This window comes from Podarcis filfolensis, assembly GCF_964270895.1.
Source record: "Podarcis filfolensis genome assembly, chromosome: 9".
Taxonomy (NCBI): Eukaryota; Metazoa; Chordata; class Lepidosauria; order Squamata; family Lacertidae; genus Podarcis; species Podarcis filfolensis.
In genome coordinates this window covers 34,450,222-34,473,879 of record NC_139610.1, presented here as the reverse complement: position 1 = coordinate 34,473,879, position 23,658 = coordinate 34,450,222, and the positions used below count along the sequence as shown (strand labels likewise).

General features: G+C 41.1%; 1 protein-coding gene across 20 annotated transcripts in view; it reads left to right on the top strand.

The window, feature by feature from the left end:
* Positions 1-23,658, top strand: part of LOC310770506 (uncharacterized protein) — a 108,221-nt gene that overhangs the window by 35,144 nt on the left and 49,419 nt on the right. For 16 of the 20 annotated variants that reach the window (XR_014552170.1, XR_014552172.1, XR_014552173.1 and 13 more), the window contains one exon: positions 1,985-2,040. Coding sequence is in view for 8 of the 20 variants with exons in the window: in XM_083631415.1 (XP_083487541.1) it covers positions 1,985-2,040 (56 nt within the window). In the remaining 12 variants the exon portion in view is untranslated. The remainder of the gene's footprint in view (positions 1-1,984; positions 2,041-23,658) is intronic. The other 4 variants (XR_014552169.1, XR_014552191.1, XM_083631420.1 and 1 more) reach the window with 1 other exon arrangement.

Genomic DNA, 23,658 nt, shown 5'->3' with positions numbered 1-23,658 from the left:
ACACAAGAACGGGCCTTTCTGCAGTGGCCCCCCCCTCATCGAATGCTCTCCCCAGGGAGGTTTGTCTAGCACATTCATTATGTATCTTTGGATATATATATCCCGGTCTTTGGATGATTAATGTTCGACGGCCTTTTAAGTGTGCTTGTGGGATGGGGATCTTATTGTTTTGCCATTTTTGTTTTGACTATTTATTCGGGTTTTTGTCTTGTGTTTCTATCTTGTGGACTGCCCTGAGATCTTTGGATGAAGGCGGGGTGGTGGTGGTATATAAACCTAATAAATAAATGATAATAAATAAATCTGGTTGCAAATCATTTAGGTTAGCAATAATAATAATAATAATAATAATAATAATAATAATAATAATAATTTATTATTTATACCCCGCCCATCTAGCTGAGTTTCTCCAGCAAGTGTTACTGTGGTTGAAGCTCATGGTTTGGTGTAAGCTGGCATTGTCCCAACACTTGACATCTGCCCCGCCTCTCCTTTCAAAGATCAGGGAAGGCGCAGTCATTCGGATGGTTGATTGCCATGGGACTGGGCAAGCCAGTGAGCACACTTCTGAGCAGACTAAGTTTGCCAAGTCTGTTTCAGCCAGTGCAGTTATCTTTGTCCTTGGCGATAGAGACTGAGTCGCTGACTGATCTATCTGAAGGCACCTCCCTTTCTTGTAATTACACGTTCACACTTTTCATCTTCAGATCTGCTCTGTGTTTACCCATATTTCTGTTTTCAGGCAATGCCTCTCCTATTCTTCCACTAGAACTTTTACTTGTCCCCTTATAGACCATTTTTTTATTAGCCTTCATTCTTCCTGTTAATTCTTTTATCTTTCCTGTGCATTGCACAGTCCATTGTTCCATATTATATTCCATGCTTCCTCGTTCCTTTTTTCATATTCCTTTGCCCTTATTACCAGATTTGTTCAAAAAAAATGATCCCCTGGTGGTTTTTGATCACCACTGGCAGCTATCTCTGCTGTGTCACTGCCGCCTCTGTGCTGATGCTTATCCCACAGATTGTCATACAATTATACAGAGATTATTAATATAATCACCATGGCAACTGGCAAACTTACGAGAAGAGCCATTCAAAAGGATTCCAATTCTCCCCAATTCTTCATTTGAATTAAATGCTGAATTATGCCAGTTAAAAGATTGACAGCAACTTACAAACTTAATAAGTTGAAACAAAAGGAAATTCTAAATTAAAAAACCTCTTTATACTGATTGATATCTATTCTGTATTGAAGCCTCCAAAAATAAATAAAATAGTGCCAAATCTAACAGCATAAGTTTTGCCTTTCTGTGCATATGTTAGGGTTTTTTTTTGTTTTTTGTTTTTTTAAAAAAGACTTCATAGAAATGTAGCTGATTAGCTAGAAAATGACTTCCTGGTTGTAAAATGCAATAATATGACATGGTGTTGAACATCAATATAAAACAAGCAGCTGCTCCATTTTAGGCTAGCAGATAATTTGGATTTAGTTTATTGGTTTGTGTATGCTGCAAAAATAAAATAAAATAAAGAAACCCCCCCTGACCAAACCACATAAATGGATTTCCTAAAATATACAAGGGGGGTGGAGGAATACTTTAAGTCCCATTAAAATAACTGGGATTTTGCTATTGACTTCAGCGGGTTATGGATGGCACCCTATATCAGAACCTGTCAGTCTCAGCTGGACCTCTCTGACCTTTTCTGCAGCGTGCAAGTAATGAGATTGCCCTTTCCCTTCCTGACACAGTTGCATCGCTTGACTCGAGGAGCTAAGCATTTTCAACATGTCCGTATTCTCCAGAGGTGTCATTTTCTGATTAAAACAAATCAAAAAGCTTCAGACTTGGCATGGCAGTAGTAAAAATCCTTTCCAGATGTTTCATTTTAATTTTTTTAAAAAATATAATGGCAATGTATATTTTCCCTCAGTCACAATAATTTTCTTTTTCTTTTCATCATCCGTTTCCTACACATGAAGAAGACTGAAAGCAAAGTGGCTCTGCAGTCAAGCCAAACGATCATTATTCACAGAAGGTATGTATTCCCCCCCATGTCTCTTGTCTCTCTTGATCCTTTGCTACTCTACTTCTGTTTCGTATCATTATTTATAACCTTCTAGCTAAAGTTCAAGGATGCAATCCAACCCCCTGTGCTTGCAAGCAGTAGGATACAGAATGGCTTCCATAAGGTCCTGTGAAAACCCCTAATCAGCTTCCTCCATACATGATGCAACTTGGCTGGGCCATCTGGTTGTGGACAACCAAAGTCCTTCCTGTACCTTTCCATTTAACACACCTTACTGCCCCCCCCCCCGCAAGGCCTCTGGGTGTCGCTCTACTCTTGACTTTGCTAGAAGTAGCCTGGGTGGGGTCCTGAGGAAAGGCGAGCTACTTAATGCTGATGATAAGACATGGGAGGTCCTCTGATGGAACAGGCCATGATGAGTAAAGTGCTTGGAAGAGCAGCATCATGTTCAAGGCAGCTGATGAGAGATGGACACATTATTGTTGGGTCCTTAGGAGCCCCTCTGTTCCTGGCAAGAGCGGGGTGCACCCAAAAGAAACAGCCAGCAAATAAGCACACATTATAGAATCATAGAATCATAGAGTTGGAAGAGACCACAAGGGCCATCGAGTCCAACCCCTGCCAAGCAGGAAACACCATCACAGCACTCCTGACATATGGTTGTCAAGCCTCTGCTTAAAGACCTCCAAAGAAGGAGACTCCACCACACTCCTTGGCAGCAAATTCCACTGTCGAACAGCTCTTACTGTCAGGAAGTTCTTCCTAATGTTTAGGTGGAATCTTCTTTCTTGTAGTTTGGAACCATTGCTCCGTGTCCGCTTCTCTGGAGCAGCAGAAAACAACCTTTCTCCCTCCTCTATGTGACATCCTTTTATATATTTGAACATGGCTATCATATCACCCCTTAACCTCCTCTTCTCCAGGCTAAACATGCCCAGCTCCCTTAGCTGTTCCTCATAAGGCATTGTTTCCAAACCTTTGACCATTTTGGTTGCCCTCCTCTGGACACGTTCCAGTTTGTCAGTGTCCTTCTTGAACTGTGGTGCCCAGAACTGGACACAGTACTCCAGGTGAGGTCTGACCAGAGCAGAATACAGTGGCACTATTACTTCCCTTGATCTAGATGCTATACTCCTATTGATGCAGCCCAGAATTGCATTGGCTTTTTTAGCTGCCGTGTCACACTGTTGGCTCATGTCAAGTTTGTGGTCAACCAAGATTCCTAGATCCCTTTCACATGTACTGCTCTCAAGCCAGGTGTCACCCATCTTGTATTTGTGCCTCTCATTTTTTTTGCCCAAGTGCAATACTTTACATTTCTCCCTGTTAAAATTCATCTTGTTTGTTTTGGCCCAGTTCTCTAATCTGTCAAGGTCGTTTTGAAGTGTGATCCTGTCCTCTGGGGTGTTAGCCACCCCTCCCAGTTTGGTGTCATCTGCAAATTTGATCAGGATGCCCTTGAGTCCATCATCCAAGTCGTTGATAAAGATGTTGAATAAGACCGGGCCCAAGACAGAACCCTGTGGCACCCCACTAGTCACTCTTCTCCAGGATGAAGAGGAACCATTGATGAGCACCCTTTGGGTTCGGTCAGTCAGCCAGTTACAAATCCACTGAGTGGTAGCATAGTCAAGACCGCATTTTACCAGCTTCATTACAAGAATATCATGGGGCACCTTGTCAAATGCCTTGCTGAAATCAAGTTAGGCTACATCCACTGCGTTCCCTTCATCTACCAGGCTTGTAATTCTGTCAAAAAATGAGATCGGGTTAGTCTGACATGACTTATTTTTCAGAAATCCATGCTGACTATTGGTGATCACAGAATTCCTTTCTAGGTGCTCACAGACTGTTTGCTTAATGATCTGCTCCAGAATCTTCCCTGGTATTGATGTCAGACTGACTGGGCGAACTTGTTTATGAACTTGTCCTGTTGATTTCAGTGGGTCCCCTATGAGTATGACTAAGGCTGCCATCCTAAACCCTCTTACCTAGTAGGAAGGCCTAAAAAGTCAACGGAATATGGTTAGGATGCTCTGTAAGTCTGGATGCAATCCATAGTTTTAAACTCACATAAAGGCCCAAATTCTCACTTCCACCTTACCTTTAACATTGGTCAAGGTATCTCAGTCTAGGAAAATTGCCTTTTTATCTCGGAATGATCTCTTTGTATTGTCCGATAAAAGTGCTCCACATTCCTAGGAACCCATTCCATCTTTTCTATCCTGGGCATTGACCCACCTCACAGGTAATGCTGAGTTTAACCAGGGATTAGTGCACATAATCAAATATGTGGGTTCCTGCCGTGATAATTGCAACTGCCACACTGTTCAGGGCTAAGCCATTATTTGACTTAGCACTACATCCAAACCCAGGCTGGTGGCTTATCTTGCTCCAGATTAGGGATAGACTAGTTTGTAAAGTATGGTTTCTCTCCATTCCTCATTGTTTCACTCTTAAATTCAGTTTTCCACATTTCCGTAGTAGTTTGCAATTTTATTTTAATTTTTTTAAAAACTCATCAGAATTTGCTAGCATTTTAATGAGAATTTCTGCTAGCATATACATTGTTGATAAATATACACATTTCTGCCAACATTTTCCTATTATATAATGCATTTTTGTACACTTTGTTCACTTACATGTGTACTTTTAGGTTCACTTTATATGCTTTTGTATTACTATTTTATTGTTTAATGTTGCCTTTGGTTTAATTGTATTGTACACTACTTAGATATTTAAAAAATATTAAGTTTATAAATGCTTCAAATTTAATAGAAAAAAATCTTCTGTCCAGGAACTTGTGTGTTTGCTAGTTCATGCTAAGCCACTATTTGGCTTAGTACTATGTGTGGTCATTCAATTAGTTAACCTTTTCCTTATGATTTCCCAGATGTTTAATGCATTGCTGTGTGACAGCCAACATTGTTGTTATCTTTATTTTTCATTTAAATCTTAAGTTTCAGTTATACAACCTAATTTAGGGGAAGTTTTAAACGTCTTAGTTGATTAGAGAATATACTCCTGCCAAGTATAAAATGATTCCTAAAATTTCAGATTTTCATGGAACCAACAAAGACATTTCACAGAAGAGCCTGTTAATTTATTTGTTGTCAGTTTTGAGAGCAACAGAATATTGCAAAACACATTGCACAATGGAATTGTCCAAGGCAATGAACATTTGATCTGTAGCCAGTCTTGACGCAGCCAGTGTGACAGCATATATGCGTCAGAGTGACCTTACTTGCACATTCCAGTTCAGAAAAATAGCAAGAAACACAAAGACACTTTGATGCATTTTAGATAAACAAATGCCATCACATTTTCAGCAAAAAATGTATATAATACAGTTGACCCTGACCGTTTCTGAAGTTCAAGGATACCAGGTTTTAATGGTTCCAGGCACAATGCCATCAACCATAAACCTCAGAAATGCCCTCTTTTGTAATACTGAATTCAATTTCTTTTGTACAGTTTCTTTTACCATATTTTTTAACCGAAACCATGTGCTCAACTAGTGAATACAATGCATTTTGTTCTCAAACTTGTATCAGCATCAGTAGTTCTTCCTCTCTCCCCCCCCCCGCAAAAGTCTGCACTCATAGGCAGTTGGCAATTTTCAAGGCAGTTCTAAATTGTGCTTTTAACTTTAAATAACAAATATTGAGGTAATTTGGCAGTTAAAATATTTACCCTGGATTTGACTGATTCTGCGTTGCGTTGCATACTTGCATATTGTTTAAGTTGTAAATTTTCCACATAGGCTGAGTTGAACCACCTGAGCCAGAGTTTCTATGTCATCCTCTCCACTGTTCACCCCCAACGTAACATATTTGTGCAGACTCCATGGGCCACCACAACCCCAATCCAGCTCATTCTACTCCTGTATAAAACTGGCATGAGATCGGAGATGAGCATGCTAAACTGTGTGTCCTTGTCACTGTCTCCATCACCCTCCATGAGTTGGAGAGTGAACTTTTGAAGTAGGGGCACCTCCACAAGAACAGGAGATTCCCTGCTTCAGAGAGGGTTGGTAACCAGTTTGTGGAGGACTATGGGAGTCATGTGCTAATTCTTACTCTCTCCACTGATGTGTTGGTTTTGCATGCAAGTAGGATACAGTGACTTTAGTATGAGGTATGTGTTTTGGCATGGATGTAGCACTGCTCCTCATTTATTAAAGAGTATTTGAAGTAGTTCATAGCATCTCTAGTGAGCTAGAGACCACAATATAGAAAACAGAATGGATATCATTAGAATTGTGGCAAAACTCTGGTTTCTTCTCCTGTCAGAAATGTCAACCGTGAAACTGTTTAAAAAAGAGAATAATCCTGCTGATGAGGCGCTCAACACCAAAGCTCTATTTGTTTGCAGAATAAAGGGCATCTTTGAATTGTTTCTTCACATGCATTTCTAACTTTCCATCCATTCTTAGAATAACACCAGATCAATATGCATCCAGTGCCCTTGATTGTGCCTCAAAAGGCACAAGCTAATGATGCCGACAGCTATTGAAAAGCTTTCCATTTGGCCCAATGTTGGATAAATTATCCTGAAGAAAATTGTAGAACCTTTTCCAGTAATGCTATTAATGCAAGGCATGCCATCAGCAATATATCTCAGTACTTAATAATACATTATAGGATTTGTTTAAAAAGGGGGGGGGATAATGGAGGAGCAATCTTTTTAACTACTGAAAAAAGTATTCCTGATATTTGTTTTATACTTTCTTCAATTTTTCCTCTCAAAGAAAAGTTAAATTTGTTTTTTTTTTGGGGGGGGAGAGAAAGACTGTCTTTTCTGTGTAGCATTTTAAGAAAAGAGATAGATGCAGAATATCATTTTACTCTTTTTGGAATGTTAAATAACAACTGATCCTTCTGAAATAGTTATGCTAAAGTAGCCTAAGAAACAGTGCTTTGGATGAGATGGGATGGGAGACACGAAGTATAATAGAAATAATACATTCCGGCTGCAGTCCTATACAGCAACTGTACCTGGTAGTAATTCTATTGAACTCAGTGGGGCTTGTCATTAACTTAAGCAAAAAAGGCAAATTTCCAATTATATGTAGGCATCTCATCAGCCTTTCCTTGTGTCTTGTTTGACTATTGTCAATAAACCCTGAATAAGATACAGTGGTCTGGTCTAGCAGAAATTTTAAGTTCTCTGAAGCAAGTGACTTCTGCTATGCTGATAACTTTTGTTGACAATCTACACTTTTTCTTGGGTTGCTGTATAATTTCTCTATCATTTTTACTAAAAGTTAACCAGCAGACTTTATAGGATAATTATTAGTTGGCAGGTTGCTAAAGTACATATGAGATCCTAGCACACTGACTCCAGCAACAAATAATAAAACTAATGTTATTTTAACAACGGCAGTAAGTGCAGCGCTATGCCGTTTTGACACCATATCCTCAGGGCATCAGCTTATCTAGCAAAACCATCAGATAACACTTTGTTTTATCAAGGAAGGTGCAGGCTTAAAGCGAGGTGTAGGCAAATGAATGGTCCGTCTCTTACAACAACACTTAGAGGAAAGCAGTCATTATTATTATTTTATCAACCAGTTTGAATTAATATATTAAACTACTTTTCTTCTTGGTCTTGAGGTGGTGAAAACACTGTTTAGAAAGTATACCATTTCAACCATTTGTATGAGTCATTCACTTCAGGGCTTATTCACACAAAAGGCGAACCGGAGAGCTGGTAAACACAAGAAACTCAATGTGGAAATGCCCCTATGAAATAACTTCCTGGTGGTGGGTGAGCCCATTGGGCCATCTTTTTAAAAATATATATCACACTTACTAAGTAATTGCTATAATCAACAGCCAGTACTGATCATACTCACTAGATTGATTTCAATTCCAAATATGGGATAAATAAGTGAATGTAATGAACGTCTGTTTTCATCTTTGGTGTTTTTCTCCAATATCTCTAGTGGGAAAGGGCAGGTTATTCAGGACCAAGGGCAACAACTACCTAACAATACTCCTGTTGGTGGCAACTGGTGAGGGACTATGAACAAGAGTATAAGAAGCTCTCTTGGATCAGGCCATCTCGTCCAGCATCCTGTTCTCACAGTGGCAAACCAGCTACCTATGGGATATAATACTTTCTGTGTGAAGTATTATGCTAAGCCAAGGACAGGGAACCTGTGGCCCTCCGGATATCCATGGACACAATGTTTCTACATAGAATTCTACAATTCTATGATTCTATGCGACATTTTCTTTTTTTTTTTTTTTTTTATAATATATTTATTAAAGTTTTCAAATAAAGCATATATTAGATAGGCACTTATCATTGTCCATTTAACATCTCTCAATTATTACATGGGACTCCCCCACACCTCCCGCATACACTTACATCATTATTAAATTAGTTTCAAACAAATTATCATTTAATTCATCTTAATTAATAATCTTAATTTGGTTTGACATATAATTCAACCTTAAATCTAATTTAATGGTAGACAATTGTCTGCACTGGCATCCAATTCAGCACTCAGCCAAATTACAATATTTTTGTAAATAAATCTTAAATTTCCTCCAGTCTTCTTCCATCCTTTCTTCTCCCTGGTCTCGAATTCTGCCGGTCATCTCGGCTAATTGCATATAGTCCATCAGTTGCATCTGCCATTCTTCCACAGTGGGTAGCTCCTGAGTTTTCCAATTCTTGGCAATTAATATTCTTGCTGCTGTTGTTGCGTACAAAAAGAATGTTCTGTCCTCTTTTAACACACTCTGGCCGACAATACCCAGGAGAAAGGCCTGGGTCGTTGCGCAAACAGCGAAGTGAAGCCGCATTGCTGTTGCCGGTCAGCGCTGTCCTTTCTTCCTGCAACTTTTCTGAACTTTGGAAACTACAACCCGTGAGTAAATTTGGACATTGAAAACTTTCTGAAACTTTTGTCAACTTTCTGAAACTTTTTGAGAACTTTATGAAACTTTTAAAACTTTTTTAAAAAAGTTGAAATCTGGCTGAAAACGGAGTGAGGATAAGCAGGAAGCCCATCTCCCGCTATACTGAACTTTAAGCAAAGAGCAGGAGGAGTGGAGACAAAAAGTTATGCGTTAACTAAATGCTGGCACCCTGTTAAAGCAGTTTTCTGAGTGAAAGACTTTGAGCTATTGACTTTTGTTGGTTATATTCGGGGTGCACTGATATCCTTCTTCTGTGGCACCAGTGGATTATAAAATAAATAAGAATCTCTGGTGCTGGAGCTGCCTGGATGAGCACCAGTTTGCAACTTTGGATACATTGAATTCAGATTTTGAAACATTCTGAGTTGGAACTGGATACTTTGAAACTGTTGCAGTCAAGGCACTGTAAGAAACACTGTTTTGCTTTAAGTTTTACTCTGCTAAAAATAATACATTGTGGAGGCGATAGACATGGATTTAAATTTATAAGTTTAACTTGGATTTGATCTTTTCCCTGAAGACGTATTAAGCTCCCTCTAGAGGATTTTGGACTTACAGCAGTGACTTTGTTTTACTTTCCCTTTCCCGGCCTCTGTTTGACTATTGCATCTGGGACTCTGCTTTCTCATGGGAACAACTTGGATTGACCTTGGATTACAGATAACTTTGGAATGAGTGGCGCAAGGAGAAGAGGAAGGACTAAACAAACAACTCTAACTTTATCTGCAGCCTCACAGCGTAGATCTTCTGTGCCGGCCTTGCCTTCCACTTTGCCTCCAGACATAGAGGCGGCCTCCCTAATACAGGCAGGGGAGGGTGAGACAGAGGAGCTGCACCTGGGAGATATGGCTTCAGGGACAAGTAGCTCTGTCTTGGAGAAAATTTTGGAGAAACTGGAGGCTCTGGACAAGAAGGCTGATTTGCATACAGCTAAAATTGAACAGAACACAGAAAGCTTGAATAAGCTGACTGGACAAGTTGCACAGAATGCCCAGTCTATTGGAGAATTAAAGGAGGCTGTAGGTGAAAATCGTAAACTGGCTGAAGATACTAGTCAAAGATTGGAAGAACTTGAGAAAGAAGTAAGACCACTCAGTAAACAAGTTGGAGAACATCAGATTTACTTTTTGATGACAGAACTGCGAAACAGGGAGACCAACTTGAGGATACGGTCAATACCAGAGGTGGAAGAAGATAATTTTATTGAATTTTTAACTAAGGAATTTGCCAAGTTTTGGAAGTTAGAGGAAAAAGACTTTAAAATTGTATCTGCTTTCAGGCTTGGCAGAGTCAGAAGGACAGAGAAGCCCAGAGATTGTTTGATAACACTGAGATCAAAGGAGGAAAGGGACAAGATTTTGGGCCTGCACTACGAAAAGTCACTAGACATTTTGGGCAAGAGAATTGAAATCTACAAGGACATTCCTAAGCAGTTGCTGGACCTTAGATCTAACTACACGGAATTGGCAAGACTGTTGAGAAGCAACGCAATTATCTTCAGGTGGGAGTTTCCACAAGGATTATCCTTTACCTACAGGGGGAGAAAGATCAAAATCAAAACAGTGGAAGATAGAGACAAGTTTTTGGGAGCACACGGAGAAGACCTCCACAAAGGACTTGGATTGCCAGCGCCAGAACTTCCAGGGGAGCCCGCCCCCTCGGATCCTCAAGGACCGGAGAACAAGGTACCACCCCAGAAAGAATAACCAGATCTATCCAGGATGTCTCTGCAGCTTTTGAGTTGGAACATAAATGGCTGTAACAGTCCCGAAAAAAGGTCTAAAATTTTTCATATTCTAAAAAAGGAACAATTGGACATTATATGCTTACAAGAAACACATGTGATTAGGCTCCATAGAAAGGTGTTAATAAATAAAAGGCTTGGTCAAGAATTTATATCATCGGATACAGTTAAAAAGAGAGGTGTAGTGATCTATGCAAAAGAGAGCCTTTCACCAAAATTTCTCTTTAAAGATGAAAGTGGAAGAATCCTCGCAATAGAAGTACAGTATCAAGGAGAAAAAATTTTGATATTAGGAATTTATGCTCCAAATGAAGGAAAATCGGATTTTTATAAGAAGTTGCATGAGATCATGCTGGATTATCTGGATTACAACAACGTCATCATGATGGGGGACATGAACGGGGTCGTATCAACAAATATGGATAAGTCACAGAACCAGAACATTACTAAAGAGGGAAGACTACCTAAGACCTTTTTTGAAATGACTGACAATATGGACTGGGTTGACATCTGGAGAGTTAGAAACCCCCTGGGAAGAGAAGGAACATTCTTTTCTGAAGCTCAACTGACTTGGACACGAATCGACCAAATATGGATAACTAGAAGTCTGGCACCTAAGGTGAGGAAGGTGGAAATCTGCCCCAAAACATGCTCCGACCATAACGCCTTGAGAATGGATATGACATTGATCCCAATCGGCTCCTTTAGATGGAAGATGAATGATGGCCTGTTTAGAGATCAAAGAATTGTAAAGAAGGCCCAAAAAACCTTAAAGGACTATTTTGAGATTAATTTGAACACTACGGTGGAAAAAAGAACTATCTGGGATGCAAGTAAAGCTGTGATGAGAGGGTTCTTGATTCAACAGAATTCCTTAAAGAAAAGACTGCAAAATGAAAAGAAAGATAAAATTCTGGAAAGTATCAAAGAGTTGGAGAAGAAGTTAAGATCTAACCCGAAGTCCCAACCGATTCTGAGAGAAATTAAACTTTATCAGGCGCAATATTCCAAGCTGATAAATCAGGAAATAGAATGGAAGATTAAAACAATGAAACAAAAAACTTTTGAATCGGCAAATAAATGTGGGAAACTGCTAGCTTGGCAGTTGAAAAGGAGACAAAGATTAAATACGGTAACAAACTTAGAGGTTGAAGGAAGGAACATTCAGAACCCGGGAGAGATTAGAAAGTGCTTCCAGAGGTATTTTAAAAAGTTATATACTCAAGGGCCACAAGATGAAATAGAGATTACACAATTTTTGGAGAGAAATGGATTAGCAAAGCTGTCAGAAGAAAATAGAACAATTTTAAATGGCAAAATAACACGACAAGAGATTGAACAGGCCATCCTGAGTCTGAAACAGGGCAAATCACCAGGGCCAGATGGACTGACCTCTAACTACTACAAGACATTGAAGGATTATTTGATACAACCTTTGTTGGAGGTCAGTAATGAAATAATGGAGGGGAAGAAGGCGCCTGAATCGTGGAAAGAAGCATTTATCACATTGATTCCAAAGTCAGAAACTGAAAAGACACAACTCAAGAATTACCGTCCCATCTCCCTTTTAAATGTGGATTACAAAATATTTGCAGATGTTTTGGCACGAAGATTTAAGAAAGTTTTAAGTGAGATAATCCATAAAGACCAGGCAGGCTTTCTCCCGGGCAGACATATGTTTACTAACACAAGGAACATCATAGACATATTGGAACTTTTACAAACAAACATAAACACTAAAGCAGTTTTAATATTTATAGACGCGGAGAAAGCCTTTGACAACATTTCTTGGAAATTTATGAAGGGGAATTTAAAAGAAATGGGAGTGGGACGGGGGTTTGAGAACGGGATTGAGGCAATATATTCAGAACAAAAGGCTAAACTGATAGTTAACAATGTGGTTACAGAAGAGTTTAAAATTGAAAAAGGTACACGACAAGGCTGCCCGATTTCCCCATTACTGTTTATTTCGGTTCTGGAAGTGCTCCTGAATATGATTAGGGGGGACCGGTTGGTGGAAGGGATTCAGGTCGGAGCGAAACAATATAAACTTAAAGCTTTTGCAGATGACCTAGTTCTGACATTACAGGAGCCGGAGTCTAGTTTGAAAAGAGTACTACAACTGATTCAAAACTTTGGTCGAGTGGCAGGATTTAAGTTAAATAAGCAAAAAACTAAAGTTTTGGGGAAAAACGTGACAGATATTGAGTTGGAACAGCTTCAGAAAGAGACAGAACTAAATGTGGTTAAAAAAGTTAAATACCTAGGGGTAAACATAACAGCAAAAAATCTGAGTTTATTTAAAGATAATTATGAAAAATGTTGGTCAGAGATTAAGAGAGACTTGGATAGTTGGTCAAGACTAAAACTTTCTTTGTTAGGCCGAATAGCTGCCATCAAGATGAATGTATTGCCAAAAATGTTATTTTTGTTTCAGACACTGCAGATTGTAGACAAGACAGAGTGCTTCCGGAGGTGGCAGAAAGATATTTCTAAATTTGTCTGGCAGGGCAAAAAGCCCAGAATCAAATTTAAAATATTAACAGATGCGAAAGAAAGAGGGGGCTTTGCCCTGCCAGATTTAAAGTTGTATTATGAAGCTGCAGCTTTCTGCTGGTTAAAAGATTGGTTACTTCTTGAAGATACGGATGTCTTGGATTTGGAAGGTTTTAATAATGCGTTTGGATGGCATGCATATTTATGGTATGATAAAGCTAAGATAAATAAGGCCTTCAAGAACCATATTGTCAGAAAATCAGTCTTTAATGTCTGGACAAAATATAAAGACTTACTGGAGAATAAAACTCCGAGGTGGCTGTCACCCCTGGAGGCTAAGGCTCGGAAAAGAGCCAATATGGAGGCCAACTGGCCAAAATATTGGGAGATAATAGAAAAGGATGGTGACAACTGGAAATTGCAGAGTTTAGAAAAGATGAGAGACAAAGTGCGAGACTGGTTACACTATGCTCAGATTAAAGAAGTGTTTAAAAATGACAAAAAGCTAGGATTCCAAGTGGAAAAGTCAAAGTTAGAAACTGAACTGTTAGAACCTAAGACTAAGGTACTTTCAAGAATGTATAACTTGCTGCTGAAATGGAACACACATGACGAAATGGTAAAATCAACAATGATAAAATGGGCGCAGGATATTGGGTATAATATTATGTTTGAAGATTGGGAAAGGTTGTGGACCTCTGGGCTGAACTTCACTGCATGTAATGCGTTGAAGGAAAATGTGATGAAAATGATGTATAGATGGTACATGACCCCTGTTAAACTGGCTAAAATATACCATTCGTCTGATAGCAAATGTTGGAAATGTAAGGAAAATGAAGGAACATTTTTTCACCTCTGGTGGACCTGCCCTAGAGTGAAGGCCTTTTGGGAGAAGATATATAATGAATTAAAAAAGGTGTTTAAATACACCTTCACTAAGAAATCTATGCGACATTTTCAAGGCACAAGCAATGCATACATTGGCCTTGAAGTGATCCCTGGGTTTCATGGCTTTGGATCATTCATACATTGCAGTTTTAGTGGATACATATTACACATTTTGCATCTACCCACAATGTAATATGGCATGTTGATTTAATACGGTATACACCACAAAACATGCTGTAGGGAAAGGGACACATTCAGTTGCCAAGAATTGTCTGTAATCTGAAGGAATCTTAGTGCCAATATTACATTTCAGCAGTTTCTCTCCTCTCCCCCTCCACATCTTCCTTCCCCCTCCTGTAAACTCATTTTAATATTTTCTAGACTATTATAGCTACATCATGGCATTGTTCTTTGAATAGCACTTGCACTTAACTATGTGTGTATATTGTGAATTTGTAATGTCTCCCTAATTTGACAGTCATTAATATCCTTTTATTTGAACAGTCATTAGTTTACCTCTGCTTTTGTGAGCTGAGCACACAATAAGCTAGCATTTGGATTTATATGCTCTTTTACTTCTCCCCATCTCTGAACAGCTTGCTCATACACACACACAAAAACACCGACAAATCACAGCAGGGCAGGGTTGTGAGTCAGTAGGAAGGGTGAAAATATTGGACAATGCAGTGGTCCACGCCTATGGGAGCTGTTGCAGTGAGGAGATAATAAGGGCGGAAATGGGTCAAGGAGCATGGGATGGTCATGACTTCTGTCCTGGAAGAGGAAGGAAGAAACAAGGGAGAGTGCAGTTTGACAGAGGAGGGGGAATGAGAACTGGGCAAGCCACATGTGACCAGTCCCCAGTCCTCCTAACCTGAGAAAGACAATGAAATTGCTTCAAAAGTGCCTGGGGCCTGGGAAAATGTAGAAAAGAAAAGAGAAACGAATAAGAGGGGGACTCAGTACAGAAAAAGGGAAGAAAATGAGACTACAGTACAGTGAAGGGAATCCTCTGGATAATGAATAATTTACTCATTATTTGTTCAAAAAGAAAATTATCCAGTTCTTCAGTAAAAAAAAAAAAGGCGCCCAGCCCACAAATCATTTAAAAAAGGAAGAGACACTCCCTGCTCTCAGGATTACAATATAAAAATACATGACACCAAAGGAGAATGGATTGGGAGGGAGGAGGAAATAAGCAAACTCCGGTCCAAGTTCTTAAGTGCAAATCATTCTAATGACCAACCAAGTTGAACAATAAAAAGGCGCTCACATTGCTGATCTCACAGGTGTGCTGAGAGAGTGGCCCTTCATCCCTTTTATCCTGTGCTACAGCCTGATACAGTGACTGATCCCACGTGAAAGTTGATGGAGGGAGGAGTTTGGTTTCGATCAAAGCTACTGGTGCCACCACATCCCTCCCTCCCTCCCTCCCTCCCTTCCTTCTGATACAGCCTGCTGTAATTGCAGGACTTTTTTCAGCCAAAACTCACCAGAACTCAGTTCCGGCACCTCTCAGGTGGGCTCCATTGCCATTATAAGAGAACAAGGGAGGTGTTCATGGTGAGTTCCGGCACCTCTTTTTCTAGAAAGAATAGCACTGTGTAATTGGATAAATAAGATTGCTTTGGACCCATTAAAAACAATCCAGGTGGTATGTCTCCCTCAGAGGCCACTTGCAAAATATATCCCTCTGCCTCTCACCCACTTCCTCCTGCCGCCCCCTTTGCCCAATAAAGAGCAGCGATCGGAAACTATTACAATACTAGCATTTCAAGCTAGTAACACTTATGGATAGCTAAGTCAGCACGGACAAAGGTCTGTGAATATGTTAGAGTTGCAGTGTTGCAAAAATGGTGTTATTCATCTTGGGTTTTCTTCTGCAACATACTCCCTAATTTGTAGTACAGAAGGAAACAGAAAGCTAAGGAGTCTGTATTCAGAGTTTGTCTCAGACACTGGAAGAGTGAGTCATACGCAACTAAGTCTTGCAGGAAAAGTCTTGACACATCAGACTGGGATTGGAAAATAAATATTTGATTACAAACCCCTGCAATATTTTTTTTTTGAAAGAAAAACCTGAGTAATGTTAAAGGTCAGAAGTTAATGTTTGTTTTTTTCCGGGTAAAAATTTAGTTACGGAAACGTTGAGACATGTTCTGTGAATAACAGAGCTTTAGATTGCATCAAATTATAGTTTCAATGCACTACGGAGATTTATGAAAAGTTTTGCAAAGTGTCACTAGCCTGAGTTTGAAGAGAAAGGCAGACAGAGTGAAGGCCGCACTAAATAACATACAATTATATTAGATAGGTAACTCGCCCTTGAGTGCTGCCTCTTGTCTTCTGCTGTCTTGCCTACATCAAACAGCTAGTTACCTCTAGAAACTCATAAACAAGGTATAATGAACACAATTCCTTTTTGTGACTGCATGCCCAGGCACATGAGGCCCTCAGCACAGTGAGGGGTCAACCATAGAAATAAAATGTGGGACATTTTGAATTGGGTTGAAAATCCGCCACAGCTTTATTGATTACAGGTGTAAGTAAGACGGTTTTCGCAAAGGCATTGGGTATGTATCCATCATAAAGCAGCCCGATTGCCGGTTGATAAGCAAGTGGAGGTTGACCCAGGGTTTGGGGGTCCTCCCTGACATTCCCCAGGTGATACAATCCCACTGGAGCCACCATTGGGAAGGGTGCTATGGCCCATCAGCTCCCACATGGACTACCGGACAGACATCCCTTCCTGGAATCCTTTAACAGAATGTCAGCTAAGGCTCCAACCTAATGCCTTATCTGCCAAAGCTGTGACTTTTTTTTTCATGAAAGCAGTGTTATGTATAAAGATGTATTTGTCTCTGCCTTGTACGCTTAAATTCAAGTCATTCCGGTTACTAAACATGTTTGTGAAGTATGCTAACTTCGCTAGCCAATCTGTGTGGGCTAAATAATTTGCAACTCAAGCTTTTAGTTCAAAAGAAATGCATGTAATCCTTCTCTTAACTCAAATAGTCTCTGCAGCACATGGCCCCAGAGGCAACAATTATTTGTGTTAGGTGGAGGTTGTCACAGTCGATTTCTGAACATAAGATATCAAACACTAATTGGAATATATAAAAAAATAAAAAAAATTGTCCAGCAGCACCTTAGAGACCAGCTAAGTTTGTTCTTGGTATAAGCTTTCATGTGCATGCACACTTCTTCAGGTATTTGAAGAAGTGTGCATGCACACGAAAGCTTATACCAATAATTTTTTTGAAAAAATTATATATTTCGACTGCATCAGATCAACACGGCTACCTACCTGAATCTAAAACACTAACTGGCTTTGAGAATCATAAAAGAGCTATCATTTTGTCCATCCCTTTTGCTGTATTAGATAAGCACTTCATGGAATACTTCAGCTAGCTCTAGCCAAAGGTGGCACCTGTGCATCAGGTGAGCTGTAATAGTCACTCAAAACAAATCCCTGTATGAGCATCTTGTGGTGAACTATTGCCGTATCTTCCGCTAGCCACCAGAGAGTAGTGTGGTTACAAATGTCAACACTGCATTATACTTGTTGTTGACACCCATCTATCTCATAAGACAATGGAGCACGCTTCTGGGGGCTGAAGTTGAACTGCAGCATTAGGAGCACTGAAGTGACCTCCCCGGGGCTGCCCAGACAAGACCCTTCTCTCGGCCACACTGATGTGGTCCATAGAAAAGCGAGAGCAATATGTGTGGCACCAGCTTGGCTGCAGGAGTTGCCGGAAGGAGGCGTATGAGGCTGGCAAAAGAAAGAAGTTGTCAGAGGTATTCATCGTGCCAGTTAAGGATTACATGCAATAATTATTTGGAGTTTACTTATAAACCTAGCAACCCACTTGCACAGGCTTCATAACCTGCTTCTGGATCACGAGCCACTGGCTGGGAAATACTGATTCAGTGGACAAACCTTTGTAGCCTCCTGTATTGTGGAGGCTAACTGTCTAATTCAGACACCTGGAAGTACACCTTTGAGAATTTTGTTGATGGTGATGAGTGCAGTGGAAGACACTTGTCCCCATTCTAACTGCTCACATATTTGTTTTAAAGACAAGTAGAATACCCAAGTAGGATACCCAAGGAGGGACTCTCTCTCTCTACTTCAGAGGTGGCGGACTTATGTGGCTCCACTGGCCAGATCCTTATCTGGATCAGCCTCAAGGACCAAATTTTAAAGGTGGATGGGACCATCCTCCTGTCAATCATCTAACAACACAATGACATCGGGTGAGTGGTGCTTGGAATCCACAAAATCATGGTTTGGGGAAAATGGCCACCACTCCTCTATACTCATTTCTATAGTCAAAGACTCCTAAAAGTTTGGTGACATAATACTGTCCTTTGTAAAAACTAGCATGGCCTGCCCATCTATGTGTTTAATAATTCTGTGTTGAATTATGAATGTTACATGGCCCAGGCAAAAATTGGGACAGAAATAAGGCTTATGAACACCCAGATAGAGCAAAATGTGGCTAGCAGACAGGAGTTTCAGATATTAAGTGGTTTGGGTACAATATTCAATGTATTGAATGTCTGTGAAACAACCCATCCTATCATAGCCTACAACAGCTTGTCAAAGCCCAGTTTGTTCTGTAGATGCCTTGTTGCTACACAGCTTGGACTCTTTTGCATGTCTAAACACTGCCGTCCTGGCAAGCTGAGATCTGAACTTGTCTCTGTTAAACATCTGTGCTTGAATTACCAGTGTTGTGTTCCTTTGACCTGGTTCATTTGAACTGCACTGGAAGTAAGCATTGCAACCACTAAATCTAACTTCAGGGTGTGAACTGTTGCTGGGTGATGATAGCAAATTGGATAATGAGCTCTCCAAGGGGCCATGAGAGCACCGGAGATCCCATGTTCTCAAAGGAAAAAAACAAAACCCAAACTCTTCAAATCAGATTGGAAGGGAAAACAGAGAGCAGGGTGTACATTGTGTTTTCGGGCAGCTCTTTTTGTTTTTTTGTTTTTAATGACTCAGTGTGTATCTAATGACCAGTTCAGAACTGTCAGGATAGGTCCCCAGTTCCCGATTCAAAGGTACTACTCTGTCCACATGTAATGGGAGAAGGAGTGAGGCAGAATAGCCTTCCTTCTGGGATGGGAGCCATGCTGTTTTCATCTCTTCACCCCTTGCTTTCATCAGCTGTCCTAACCACTTGCTTTGTATCTTTAGCTGTGTACACATGTGGCCTTTGAAGCACACAGAGGTCACTTTTTCACAGTGCTCTTCTGTACATAGTGGCTCGCAGTTTGCACACCTTTGTGCAATAACCTCATCTAAAGCAGCAGCTACTACCCATGTTGTCTGTGGGCATGTTTTCAAGCCAGTGTTTTTGCCATAGACTCACTCACTCACTCTACCTATCTACCTATCTACCTATCATCTACACACACACACATCACAGTGTTTTGAAAGAGAAGGGCTGGAAATTGGTGTGTTTTATGTATTGATGTAAAAAGCTATATACTGGTATACAGAGGGGGCTGAGTTAGTGCTTCCTGTCTTGCCTATTTCATTCATAGACAAGTTAAACATGGCAAGGGAGAGTGGCAGCATCTGTAGATCTGCCCCCACAGGAGATGAGCTGAGAGAGCCCTCTCTGTGTACACATGTATTCAGCAAGTGCACGAGAAGTGCATTTTGTGACCTAATCAGATTATAACCGTTCCAGCAGAATGCACTTTAGAAAGACAAATAGTGTAAGACAGAGATGACATCATGTATACAGCACCTCCAAAAGGTGCCAGCATCCAGCACTGAATGCACATTATCATGCAGCGTGTACGCGCCCTAGGTCTTTTCCCTTGCTGGTCTCACTGTTCTGCCCCCCCTCCTTTCTCTATTCTCTGTCCAAGGGAGTTCTTCTCAACAGACACTCCCCACCTGTTCCTCCACCCACCATTCCATCATGCTCCCCTGATGCTATTCATCCTCCCATTCATTCTTTCTTTTACGTTGAGGTTATCATTATTTCCTGTTTGATGCCATTCCTAATGGATTGCTCTATGGGGAGAAGGATAGAGGAGGAGGAGAAGGTGGATCTTATTTTCATAATGAACGATGCTAATAAGACTTAAGATGTAGGGGAGAAGGGTCACTCTGGGATTTATTCAACAGCATTTGTAACCCTGGCATTGATCCCAGAGCACCAGCAGCAAACTGAATAAAATAAACATCGGATTGCTGAATGGGGCTTTCTGAGGAAATTCACATGTGTTTCTCTGTTCCATAGTAAATATTTATGGATCTGTTCTTAGTTAATATTATTGACTCAGACTTAGGAGGAAAAAAGAGACTCAACCCGCACAAAAATTCAGAAGCTTTCCTAAACTATTAGATTATCCCATCTAATGCTGAATAATATCACTTCCCTGTGTATATATTTCTGGAGAAACACCAAGGAGTGTTTGATGTGCTTTCATTAATCCTTGTACATATAATATTACTCATATAAGAAGGGAATACAATTTAACTAACGCCATATTGTAGTCAAACGTCAGAGTTAAAAAAGCAAACAAATGGACCCAACCCTGTAGGGCCTTGGCCAATCATCTTTTGCTGGAGACTTGCAGCAAAGGATTGGCTGCTGAAGCCGTATATTAATTTTCCACACACGCACAGACACCCTTGATCTTTGTCCCATTTTCTGTCTACTTATCAGGAGTCCATTGGACAAGCCACCCTCGCAGGATGCTAACTGTGTGAAGGGGAGAAGTGGGGTGGCAGTCACCGGCCTCGCCACCCACAGATTGGAGGTGGTGGTGGGGTCTGAAACAGGGAGCCTGCTCTATGTAGGATCCCCACATAGTTAAGAAACCTGCATGATCCAGTGCAGAACATTGTAGAACAGCTTCTCTGCATCAGGATTTCCCCCCCTACTGTGTGACTACGTAGGGTGTGGTGATGCGGGAGGGCAGACCCAGAACCCACATGTGATTCTAGTTGCATCTGAAGGGAGCACTGTGTAGGGAAGTTTTAAATGTTTGATTGTGTTTTTAATATTTTGTTGCGAGCTGGCCACAGTGGCTGGGGCTACCCCATATAAATAAATATATATAAATAATGAAAGTATAAATAATAAATATAAATAATAAAAGTATTATTAGTATTAGCTTTATAAGCTGCCTATTTTGTTTCCAGGCTTGGTTTAAATGTGCTGGTATTGGCCTTCAAAGTTGCAAATCAGGGGTGGGAAACCTGTGTCCCTCCAGATGTTGCTTGACTACAGCTTCCATCATACCTGACCATTGGACAAAGTGGCTGAGGCTGATGGGAGTTGTAGGCCCCCGTGTCGGAAGGGCTGCAGGTTCCCCAGTCCTGCTTTAAGTGGCTTTGGTGCTCAGAGGTCTGCACTGGTGGCCAATCTGCTACTGGTTCAATGTTTGTTTGCTATTAGTATGTAAAGCCCTTAACAAATTGGGAGCAGTTTACCTATGAGATTGCCTTACCCAGTACTTTTCTTCTAGAAAAACAGGGGCCGGTACTACATGCCCTTGAGTACCCCCAGAAGAAAATAAGCACTGGCCTTACCCCATATGTGCCCATTCGACTGCTTTAATTGGTGGAATGGGCACATAATACCCAAACCGCATCTGTAAGAGCTCAACCATTTAGTGTGGCAGCACCAACACTCCTTGCCTATCGATATCAGGCAAGGACATTCTTAATTAGACAAGCCTACTCAGATGTTTAGAAAGTTTGTATGAGTTTTAATCTGTTTTAGTCTAATCTATTGCAGTTTCAATCTTATGCATGCTTTAAATTAAGGCTGTAATTATTTTAGTGATATTTTTATTATTTTAGCTTTTTTTGTAAACTGTTTTGAAGTCCCCCTACCTCCGTGCAATTTTATGAAATAAAATCAATCAATCAATCTGGAGGAGACATGTGAGGATCTTGGCTTTCACATGGAAGGGTGCATATGGATTGAAATCTTCTTTTAGTTACTTGGAACATTGAAGAGAAGGAGAGACAGCTGTGTCTTCCTCCATGTCAGGGACTGGCTAGATGAGGAGGAATGGTGGGAGGCTACAGCGGGGAAACTCGCCCCCCCCGGCCCAGGGAAGCATCAGAGTGGGAAACCCCAGAGCCAGGAGAGTGGTGGTGGGATGCTGGAGAAAGGTCAGAGGATGAAGGGGGTGCAGATGGGTTAGAGGCTGAGCAAGCAACAAGATTAAGTGAAACTGAGGCAGCTGAGGAGGAGGAGGAGACTGAGGCTGTGAGATTCCCAGCCACCTGCCAGTTCCACTGTTTCCTTATCCCTTCCTCCTCTGTCCCCAAGAATGAGGAGGGTGTTACCTGTAGCAGAACAAAAGGCACAAGGAGCCCCTCCTCAAAGGAGTTTGAGACGGTTGAGAAGACGGCTACCTGGGGAGGAGCCTTGGGAGGAAGTGGGAGGTTCAGATCCTCAGTTCTGGCAACTGCCACACCAGGCTCCACATGCCCGTGGAGTTCTCTGTTGTGTTTTGTCTCTCTGAATGAAGAATCGACCTTCCTGCTCATCTCTGAGTTCATGGGCTAAACTGCAGCTGAACTAGCCCTGCCACTCCAACATTCAGAATAGTTTGTAAGGCAGGACAGAGAATGACATCACAGTTTGCCTTGTCCTGTGGTCTTAAGAAGAAGAAGAAGCCTAAGTGATGCCCCCAACCACACACCAAGTCAACCTTCTTAACAGAAGTATCTCGAAAGCATTAGTTTTTTGTTTGATCCAGCAGCACCTTCCTTTGCTAGGGGTTAGCTAGGTAGCCAGGTGAAAAAGAGGATGTGGCTCGTGCATCTTCCTGCAGAAGAGCTACAGCTTGTCAGTCTCTCCCCTCCCCCCAAAACCCCACCATTCTAAATTAGCTGATGAGGTTTCAGCCTGCATTGGCTCTCCTATTTCCGGGGGAGCTGCTTGAGAATTCCCCAGTCATTTGTATTCAATGCCAAGACACCAGTTGTTAAGTTGTGGGCGAACATAGCAGACGACACAGCGATTTCTCCAGAGCAGCTCTTTACTTGTAAGCTGGACAGAACTGAACAGCAAACAGCTCAGCCGGCCTGCTTTTATAGGCAGCCGGCTGTCAACATTGTAGCAACAACAACCCAGGGTTTCCCACCTAAAATAACTGACGTGGACCTGAGTGAAAACTATCTACAGTATCCCCCTGCTGGCCCAGGGTGAGAACTTCAGTACATAACACCAGTGGAAAGGCAACTCTGCCTCCAGACATGGAACTTTTATAATAGTAAATTTGGGGAAAGGTGGCAAGCCCACTGCTGTCAGTACTGCTTCTCCTAGACCCAAATGTGTGTGTGTGTTTGCGGGGGGGAGCTCAGAAAATCTAACTCATTGAGACAAATCTGACCAACTGTGCAATCTCCCAGATGTAATGAGTCATCACGCAGAAGTTAAAGCCTAAATTGTTCTAAAAATCTGCAAATCCTTATGTGACAGAAATAGCCCCTGCCTTCTGGGAGTTCCACTCTCCCTGCATGCAATGACAGGCCTCAGACATCCACTACTGGGGGGCAGGGAGAGGGGAAGG